The sequence below is a fragment of the Lycium barbarum genome, chromosome 1, assembly GCF_019175385.1.
Source record: "Lycium barbarum isolate Lr01 chromosome 1, ASM1917538v2, whole genome shotgun sequence".
Lineage (NCBI taxonomy): Eukaryota > Viridiplantae > Streptophyta > Magnoliopsida > Solanales > Solanaceae > Lycium > Lycium barbarum.
Window position 1 is genome coordinate 156,347,823 of NC_083337.1, and position 9,853 is coordinate 156,357,675.

Sequence of the window (9,853 nt, forward strand, 5' to 3'; positions counted from 1 at the left end):
CATTTCATACATATGTTAGTTTTCAACATTTTTGGAAACTACAGTTTATATAATATATAAAGATTTCAACCACACAATGATCACACATATCTCAAAACGATACAAACCAATTTTTATATAAAATTAATACACGGGTCAGTAAAAAAATACTTGTTAATATTGGTTTGAAAATTTATTCTAAGAGAGAAGATGAATTTTAGGTCTGGAAATGGTGTCTATCATACAAGAAAGGGGAGAGAGAGAGAGAGAGAGACAGAGAGAAATCTTTTTAAAAAGTAGAAGAAGTTGATTAGTAACTATCCTAAAATTAAGCCCATATTTAAACTCGGATTCTTTTCCTAAAAAAAAAAAGCCTAAAATCGTGGGATCCCATTAAACCAAAATCTGATATACTTTGTAATTTTGTTGGTATACTTTATAAATAAGTAAAAGTATCCTTATGTTTTGTAATATTTTATCTTAAGTAGTATTATTAGGTCATTTTTCCTAAAATTATCTCAGGATAAATTTATATCTTCTACCAAATAAAATATAAAATGAAGCCCGTAGTTAAAGATGAGATATTTCACCTCAGCCAATTAACCTTGGGATTATCTTATCCACCTTTTAGATATAATCCTGGGATTATAATACCGGGATCCGCGTACCCAACGACCACTAAAAGGTAAGTCGCTTTAGCGACGTATTGTCAACTTGCTATTTTATTCTGCTTTAGTTGATCATCTAGTTTACAATATTTAACTGTTTCGTAATTTTTGGGCGTGAATTGGTGGGCCAAATGTAGTTTTCTATGCATACTACTGCTAAATTAAACACACCGTTCTTCTAGCTTGTTATTTGACCTTTTGAAGCACTCGAATGTCACAATATTAACTTGTAAATCCTCATCGATATGAGTGGCAGTCTGGTTGTTATCAGGAGGAAAGAGGGAAAGGGGAGGAAATAAATTAAATACATATTGGGTTTTGATCATTCACTAACTAGTAAAGGATGGAAGCTCATATAGTACGAGTTACACTTAAATTCCAAATTATCCTCTCTCTCTCATTACATGTATCACTTAATTAATAAGTATTCAACTACTTGAAATAGTAAGCGAAGCTTTTCAAAAAAGTACTAATATAAGTAATTAAACTTGTTTTCCTAAAACATTAAAGCAAATTCAATTTGCCAGAACAACTAGTACTTGAACCAAAGATTGACGTTAACGAATGAGAAACAAAGAAAAGACATGTAAAACAGTAAAAGAAATTGATTCCGGCATCGACAATCACGTTTTGCCTATTAATATACGAGGAAAGTAGAAAGCTTATCTATAATTTAGACTCTAGGAATTTGGCCTACGTGGTATGGCTGTATGGACATATAATAAGTAATCGTTTCGTCTTAATTTATGTGATATAGTTTAATTAGCCACGAAGTTTTGAGACTTGTAGTCTAAAACAAGTCATGGATATATGTGTGGCTCTAACTCATTTCATTAAGGGTAAAAAGAAAAATTTTAAGTTACATTATTTTTAATATAAAAATGTATCATTTTTTTTTAACAGATTAAAAAGAGAAGTGTATTACATGAATGAGAGAGAGTAGTAATTAGTAAAAGGACAAACTAAAGCAAGCTTCATATAGACAAACTTGACAACACCAACTCCACCGCCTATTTTTTCTTTCTACAAAACTCCAGTGCCTCCATTCAATCAGAAGAAAGCCCTTGTTTCACTTCGGTACTGTGTATTGTCACAGTTGATTCCGTGAAGGGACAGTGAGAATACTTCTAATCTTTGTTTGTCTTAGCAAACCAAAGATAGTCCAACTACACAATCAACTTTCTCTTCCCGAGTATATGCACGTGAACTCCCAATAATTTTTCATGCATTTGTGGGTCCTCTTCGCGATAGGGGCGGAGTTACAATATTAGATGCGAGATAAAACGAATCCAGTATTTTTACTTAAATCATATATTTATATTAGGAAATTCATTAAATATGTATAAATATTTAATTATGAACCCAATAACTAGAACAAGCTATGAGTTCGATGATAAATTCAGAACTCATAAACTTTAAATTTTAATTCCACCTCGTTAATCGCCAGCCTCTCTTTTGTTCTCATGCCTGATTCCAACCCCTAAGAATCTCATCTCATCCACACTCCACTCTCTCCTCTTTTCTCATTCTTCCATTTTCTTTCCCCTGCATTCTCTTCATTCCTAAGTACCTTCAAATTTCAATCTTCATAAAAGTTGTGAGCTTTAATAAACAATGTCTCTTTGGACATATTCAACTTTTCTTCTTCTTTTCATTCTGCTCACTTCAACTTATGGGGCATTTGGCAATGCAGACAAGGAACAAATTCTTCCACTCAAAAGACTTCAAAGGACACAGCAGTACAACAACCCAAGTTGTCATTCTCAAAACTCAAGTGAGTCTTAGCAAAAACAAGATTGTAGAGCTAGCTAGTCATTGATCATTAATTTATTACTAGAGGACATTTAGTTTTCTCTTTCGATATTATCAACACTTTATGGGGATCTCCTAATAGTCTTTGCTTCTTTCCATGCTTTTTATATAGTAGTATATGTCACCTTCAACACCCACCATTCCAATTTAATTATTCTTCTCTCAGGCTTAAAGATAGTTATGAGTGTAATACAAACTATTGAAAATACCACTAATATTGACTTCACAATGTTTTCTGTGTGATTCTATAACACGTCAATATGTGATGTTGCTATACAAACCAAGCTTTAGGTTCTTAAAACTCTGTATAACAGTAATACTTAGTCGTTTATCATACCTATAACTCATAGGATTACCTATTTGAACTGTGTTGTCAATTAAGCATTTTTTTTTTCAGGAAGTGAAAATGGAGCAACAATATTGGAAATGAAGCACAAAGATTACTGCTCCGGATCAATTGACAACATGAACAGAAATCTTCAGAAACAACTGGTAGCTGATGATATTCGAGTTCGGTCAATACAAGCTGATATCAAAAACATCATTTCTGGAAAAATTGAAACTTCATCACAAACCCAAATTCCTATAACTTCTGGTGTCAAACTGCATAGTCTAAATTACATTGTCACAGTAACGTTAGGTGGTCAAAACGCGACAGTAATTGTTGACACAGGAAGTGATCTCACATGGGTCCAGTGCCGACCTTGTAGATTATGTTACATTCAACCAGACCCTCTGTTCAACCCCTCTGTTTCTCCTACTTATCGATCAGTTTCATGCAACTCGGCGACTTGTCAATCTCTTCAATCTGCAACTGGAAATTCAGGATTATGTGGGACCGATTTAAAAGAGTGTAATTATGTTGTCAGCTATGGAGATGGATCGTACACTCGAGGTGAACTTGGCCAAGACCATTTGGTTCTTGGAAGTACATCTGTTGAGAATTTTGTCTTTGGTTGTGGCAGGAACAATAAAGGTCTGTTTGGTTTAGCTTCAGGGCTTATGGGACTTGGAAGAAGTAACCTTTCTTTGATTTCACAAGCATCTGGGATTTTTGGTGGTGTTTTCTCATATTGTTTGCCTTCAACTGGAACAAAGTCCTCTGGCTCATTAGTATTAGGGGGTGATAGTGACACTTCAATTTTCAAGAATGCTACACCTATTTCCTACACTAGAATGGTTGCTAATCCACAGCTTTTTAGCTTCTATTTTCTTAATATAACCGGGATTGGTATCGGTGGGGTGTCTATTCAAGGTTCAAGCTTTGGCAAAAGTGGAATTATGATTGATTCTGGTACAGTTATAACAAGGCTGCCTCCAACAATATACAAGGCTGTGAAGGCAGAGTTCTTGAAACAATTTTCAGGGTACCCTATAAAACCAGGATTTTCAATTCTTGATACTTGTTTTGACCTGTCTGCATATGAAGAAGTGAACATTCCTACCGTTAAAATGCAGTTTGAAGGAGGTGCTGAGATGGAAGTGGATGTTACTGGAGTTCTTTATTTCGTAAAGAGTGATGCATCACAGGTCTGTTTGGCTATATCAAGCCTCCAATATGATGATGAGATTGGAATTATTGGAAATTATCAGCAGAAGAACACTAGGGTCATATACGACATAAAGCAGTCACGAGTTGGATTTGCAAAAGAAAGGTGTAGTTTCTGAGTTTCACGCAAATAAGACAAAGGAAGCCAATAATGTCACTCGCTGGCAACAAAATCTAGAGGACTATTTTTCTGAATGTAGAGAAAAAGTAGACCTTCAATTCTGCAGGAAGATATAGAATATTATGAATGCAAGTTGTTATTATCAAAACTGTTCAATTGTTGTATTTCCTATCAACTTTTGTAATGTAGACTGGAGATCAACCCCATTATATATTGGTCCCCATATAATGTTCCTTCCTCTAAACATGAAAACAATAGTTACACAAGATTTTAAAAGGTAAAATTCAGACTTGTTTTGAAACTTTTCCTTATAGAAACAGGTTTTAACACATTTCAGTGCAACTATAAGATTTATAGCTTCCTTTAAGTAATTGTTGTAAAGTCATATAATATGCTTTTATAATTAGAATTTTTGTTGCCAAGATATCTTTATAGCGTACAATACTAGTTCAACTGACCAAAAGATGGACTTTTTTTTTGTTTGATTCAGAAATGTTTGATGCTTAATTATCCCGTAAACTCCAATAACATTATGCAGAGGAATTAAGTAACAATTTGGCGTTCTCTCTACAGTTTACAAGCATATAACAACATGCATTATCCACACTGGAGTGTCTCGACAACCGAGCCAGTTGTCCTATCTTTTTTTCTTTTGTTTTCTGAGTGCATGGCCCTTAGGCTGTGGGAAGAAAATGATACCTTTCCCCTTTTAAAGTAGATCTAATGGTCAATCTCAAGCCCACCAGGGACAAAAAGATTCCTTCTGTCCTCTCTATAACAGCAAAGAACAAAGCCAACTGTACTAGCAGAAAGATTCCAAGAAATTACAGCTACCAGTACATATGAATTCAGAAGGTCATCTTTCCTGAAGTGTTATGAAGGAATACAATTATACAACAAATCTAAGCCTCACCGGATGAATAACTTGGCTCAGTCAGCTCAACTCTCTTTTTTACCAGAAAGCTGATCATCCATCTAGTATAATTTCTGTCGTGCTGCATACAAAATTCAGCAGCACAGGAGAACACATGAAGTTTCACACCGGAGTACAGTTACCTAGTTTTACAGTTCGCGCTCATGTATCCACTAAATGCTGATCCACACTGCTCACAAGAGGAGCCATTTCCATGTTCTGATTTTCCAACATATCGTCGCCCTTTTTACTCTTCAACATCTCGGATGGGAGGATAGAAGCGTTTGGATCACTGCTCGGTATCAAAAATAGAATGCAAACAGGAAGTATTCTTAAAATGCTCCGGATCACTATCACAATCCAAAGGTTGTCAAATTGTGTCCTTGTAACATTGAAGGCATGAAGTAAAAGGCCTCCACCCCAGGATGCTGTGAGCATACCAATATGATCGATTGACATTAGCAAAGCGAAAAAAGTTCCTTCAATGCCTGAAGGGCAAAGCTTTGAACTGAGTACAAGGAGAGGCATCCATTTGAGACGCCCAATCATATGAGAGAATGCTGCATCGCTTACAACAACAACATAATCAGGGATACCAAATTTTAAGTTCACACGTGAGACCAATATTAAATCGACCAGCCCCGAAGCACCGTACAGTAACTGAGTCCAGAAAAGTAAACCACGAAAAGGATGGTTTTTAAACGCATTCTGGTAGAGGAGAACACCAAGAAGAGAGCCCACTGCACCAACAGAAGATATGGACCCTACCATCTCCTGCACAGACCATGGCAATAAAATTCACACTAGTGTTAAGATGGTTTTTTCCAACTCAAAAAGAAGATAATGACCAATTTTCAAATAATGAGCTGGAAGTAAGGTCTTGAATCACTTTCGTCTTGAATCACTTTCAAAGTTGTCAACAATAGGTTGTCTAGAGATATAATACAAATACCTTTGAAAAAGAAGGTCCGTCCTTTGCATCTGTATACCAGTAAAACATTCCCTCATGAATATGCAAGCTCAATGCTAGAGAAATGTACATGTATATACATGGCCTCCAAACATTCTCGCGTTTCAGTGCCATCCACATAGCCTTACCAGCATCCGAGAATTTTTGACTTGCCTGTCTCAGAAACATACTTAGATGAGACAAATACAAAAGATAAAAGGTTTCTAAGGTAAGCAAAAGCAACTTACACGCTTATATGCACTGTTATGTACATGGGCTTCACGAGTCATCATTCCTACTAAAATGACCAGTGCAGCAGGAATGCTCAAAATTCCAAATACCCCCTGCCAGAGAAACATGATTATCAGTAAACAAGGAAATATACCAGCAACATTAAAGCAGTGTCTGGTATTTGAACAGTCAGCTAATCATGCAACGGGATGGTTCAGTATGATCCAAAAGTAACCTAAAGTAGTCAAAGTTGCCGAAATGATTCAGGAAGTAATAAATCTTATTGAAACAGCACTGCCCTAAGTTTAATGTGGAGTCTCAGGCTTGACGAATGATTTAATCAATTTCAAACCTCAACAAAAATACGAAATAATAGTACACACAGAACGAAGAAAAAGTTAATAAAGAAGTCAGTCAACAAACCTTCGATCCAATTAGATGTACCAAAAACCCACTGATTGCGAACCCAATCAGTTGCCCCACAGAAGAGCTCAGACCACACAAGCTTTGCATGTCACTGGCAAGAGAAGGATGGCTTATGCTGTTCTCCGTCACACAAGCATCAATAGTCACATCTGCTATTGCCACTCCCGCACTGCCAGCCATTAGGCACAACAAAGCAGATGCAAGGGGTAAGTTCTGGTTGATTGACAGACTAATCATAGCGACAACACCAATAGAACCTAAAGAACAAAGGGAGGTAAGTCAAAAGAATGATTTTCTGTTTGCCATTTCAATTACATAGCATCTGGAAGTTGGAGACTATTGAATTCAATAAGTTGTTAAACAAATTACTTCAAATTAAGTCGAGCTAGCAAAAATTAGAATAAGCAAAAAGGATGTGTTTTGATGTTTTCTTCTGATTCCACGTATAATACAAAAAACATAGATGTGGTTCTTTGTGCTTATCATTTTCATCCTTCACACTTGGCTTTACATAATCTGACAATAATGTACTAGATCAATGACTTGAGTAGTTTCCCTTCATGCTCTGGAGATTTCACATAATTAAGGGTTCCCCATTCTCCCAGCTCAATTCACTGCAGCAAGTCTACCACCACCCACACATGATGTGACTGATTTTCTTTAATAGCATAATAGATGAGAAAATAAAACAGCAAATAGAGAATTCAATGGTGAGACCTCACTACCTATTTTAGTGATGGTCATAGCCCTTCAGCTGAAAAATGAAGATTTTGGAACTTTATATCTCTCTTTTCTATGGTAAACTAAACCAGATGGAGAAATACCAAATATCTTTATATCTCTCTTTGCATATATTCGGTGTTCAAGGCACTGTTTTGCAGAATGTAATGGCTATTGAAGTCTATTTATGTCCGATAAGCATATAAAGACCCTGATATGTACTTATATCACCCGCATTTTGTATTTGGGAGATATATTAATTTGCAAGTTGCAAATGTATTAGAAGCATTGCCCTTATACAAAACCAAAACCTAACCCAATTTTCACAAATCAATTAAGCAAAAGTGGTGTAGAAGAAAGAGAGGAGAATAACTCTTGACAAGGATTTGACCTACTTTGAGCCATGAGCCAATGACTTCACTCCCGCTTTCCATTGTTAATGTTTTCTACTTGTAAATAAAGTGTGCTCACTCTAACAGCTTAAACTTTTGGATGTGATAGTCTTACACTTCAACATTAGGTAATGAGAAGTGTAACTACCATGGCTTCCAGATAAATTGAATATGTACCTCTCGGCTCTCACTATGATTACATTGTACAGTTAGTATGAACAACTCATATTATCAAAATGATGGCAGTTCAGGACAAGATTGGAGCTCCCCTGGTGCATCACAGATGCAGAACATTTAACAAATGAAGACCAAAGACTTATCAATTCATCTTTTTTATTCTATGTGTCAACTCATATTTGAAACGCAGATTAAGAGCCTGTTTGGATGGGCTTAAAAAAAAACAGCTTATAAGCTGCTTTTTTTAAGCTAAGCCAAAGGGGCGAAGTTATTTTAAGCACAAAATAGCTTATAAACTGGTCAGCCAAACACTCAAAAAAGCTGAAAACAGCTTATAAGCTATTTTCAGCAACTTATAAGCTAAGCCAAACGGGCTGTAATAGCTTTAATAAATGATTCAGAGGTCAAATATAGCTTTACCGCCATAAGAAGCCCCAAGAAGATAAGGAATTTCAGCTGATCCTCCCTCACGCTTGATCTTAAGTTGATGGTTTTACTAATGCTTAATGGTAAAATACACTTCAGTGTTATCATATTATCACTGCTTTACAAAGGAAAAAAATCATAGTTGACTTCATAAACAAGAAACAGAATTGAGAAAAACATATTCAAATTAAAATGTGATTATTCAGTGATCCAGAACCCTTTATCCAAGCAAACAAACTCAAGTATTACAGTCCACAAGTAGATACACTAGGTAAGCATAAAGCACATAATTAGAGCTAAAAATTGCATTGACAAATGACTCACTTACCACCAAGAATAAAGTATGGTCGCCTTCTATATCCTAAAATAGGAAATGTATCAGTTAAAAGTCCCCAAAGAGGCTTAACAACCCAAGGCAGTTGAATAATTCCAAAATAAACTTGAGCTTCAGATGGTTGTAATTTCTGTTCATCTTTCATATAATACTGTGTACTAATTCTACTTAGCCCTAAACTTAATCCCTGATTAATTCCATACACAATAACTACAGATGATACAAAACTCCAGTGCAACTCCTCACTTAACTTTTTTAGCCAATTAAATGGCCGTAAAATTAGACTAATGATTTTGTCTCTGTGAAGTTGGCCATCAAATGAATGTGTACTTTCTTGGGCCATTTTTCAATCAGAGAAGTGGTTAGATCTGAAATTATATGATGAAGTGAATAGTGTACATTTGGGTAATGGAGAGTGGTGAAGTCAAGTAAACGGAATAGAAATAACGATGATATGATGACGAAAAATATGCGGGATGAAGAAGGCCGCCAAGCAAATCGATGTGTTGACTTGAATGGGTGAAATAGCCACTTCTTTAACGCCTATTTAAATTTTGGCCAGCATTTATTCAATCATTTTTTAATTTGAGACATCGAGGATCATGCTTCAATTTCTTTTTGTTTTCGTCCATTTTTCTCTCTTTATACCTTCACCAACTTTTTCTCTTTAAAGAAAGTAGGAGCTTTGGTAGATTAAAGAAAGTATTAAGAAAACAAACAAAAAAACTTTTTTTCAACTTTATATAGTCCCTCTGTCTCAATCTATGTCTTTTCTTTTTTAATCTGTCAAACAAAGAATAATACAGTTTTATATTTAAAATAATTTAAATTAAAATTACTCCTTTTACCCTCAATAAAAAAAATTACAGCCACACACACACACACACATATATATATATATATAATTGTTTTTATTATATAGAGGTAGGGGAAGGGGATTACAATGTGGGATTCGAACTCTAATGAAAGTTCAGGTAACCAACTAACTGAGCTACTAAGTCCCTACAGCCACACAAATATATATAATTTGTTTTAGACCATAAATTTTAAAAGTCTTCATTTATTCTTAAATCTTGTGCCTAATCAAACTATATCACATAAATTGGAGTTTCATTTTTTTTTAGTCCAAATTAACCTAACCAATGCCGACCTAATT

At 35.2% G+C, this 9,853-nt stretch overlaps 2 protein-coding genes across 2 annotated transcripts; one reads left to right on the forward strand and one right to left on the reverse strand.

The window, feature by feature from the left end:
- The first annotated feature begins 2,104 nt into the window (after nucleotides 1–2,104).
- On the forward strand, nucleotides 2,105–4,338 carry LOC132599125 (aspartyl protease family protein At5g10770-like). Its single transcript, XM_060312351.1, has 2 exons — nucleotides 2,105–2,421; nucleotides 2,857–4,338. Exons 1-2 carry the CDS (start codon nucleotides 2,262–2,264, stop codon nucleotides 4,125–4,127), a joined length of 1,431 nt encoding a protein of 476 aa, XP_060168334.1. The 5' UTR covers nucleotides 2,105–2,261; the 3' UTR covers nucleotides 4,128–4,338.
- Nucleotides 4,339–4,874: 536 nt separating this feature from the next.
- Nucleotides 4,875–9,291, reverse strand: LOC132599115 (probable folate-biopterin transporter 3). The gene is made up of 5 exons (XM_060312341.1): nucleotides 8,692–9,291; nucleotides 6,646–6,905; nucleotides 6,240–6,335; nucleotides 5,995–6,165; nucleotides 4,875–5,816 (listed from the first exon to the last, which is right to left on the reverse strand). The coding sequence occupies exons 1-5, from the start codon at nucleotides 9,038–9,040 to the stop codon at nucleotides 5,205–5,207; spliced, it is 1,488 nt and encodes a 495-aa protein (XP_060168324.1). The 5' UTR covers nucleotides 9,041–9,291; the 3' UTR covers nucleotides 4,875–5,204.
- Between the last annotated feature and the right edge of the window lie 562 nt (nucleotides 9,292–9,853).

Bases quoted from the DNA above. Each gene is read 5' to 3' on its own strand.
- LOC132599125 (XM_060312351.1), top strand. From the start codon at position 2,262: ATGTCTCTTTGGACATATTCAACTTTTCTTCTTCTTTTCATTCTGCTC. The intron at 2,422-2,856 runs GTGAGTCTTAGC...TTTTTTTTTCAG, and splicing joins TTGTCATTCTCAAAACTCAA to GAAGTGAAAATGGAGCAACA.
- LOC132599115 (XM_060312341.1), bottom strand. From the start codon at position 9,040: ATGGCCCAAGAAAGTACACATTCATTTGATGGCCAACTTCACAGAGAC. The intron at 6,906-8,691 runs GTAAGTGAGTCA...TTTGTTCTTTAG, and splicing joins ACCATACTTTATTCTTGGTG to GTTCTATTGGTGTTGTCGCT. The intron at 6,166-6,239 runs GTAAGTTGCTTT...TTTCTGAGACAG, and splicing joins ATAACAGTGCATATAAGCGT to GCAAGTCAAAAATTCTCGGA.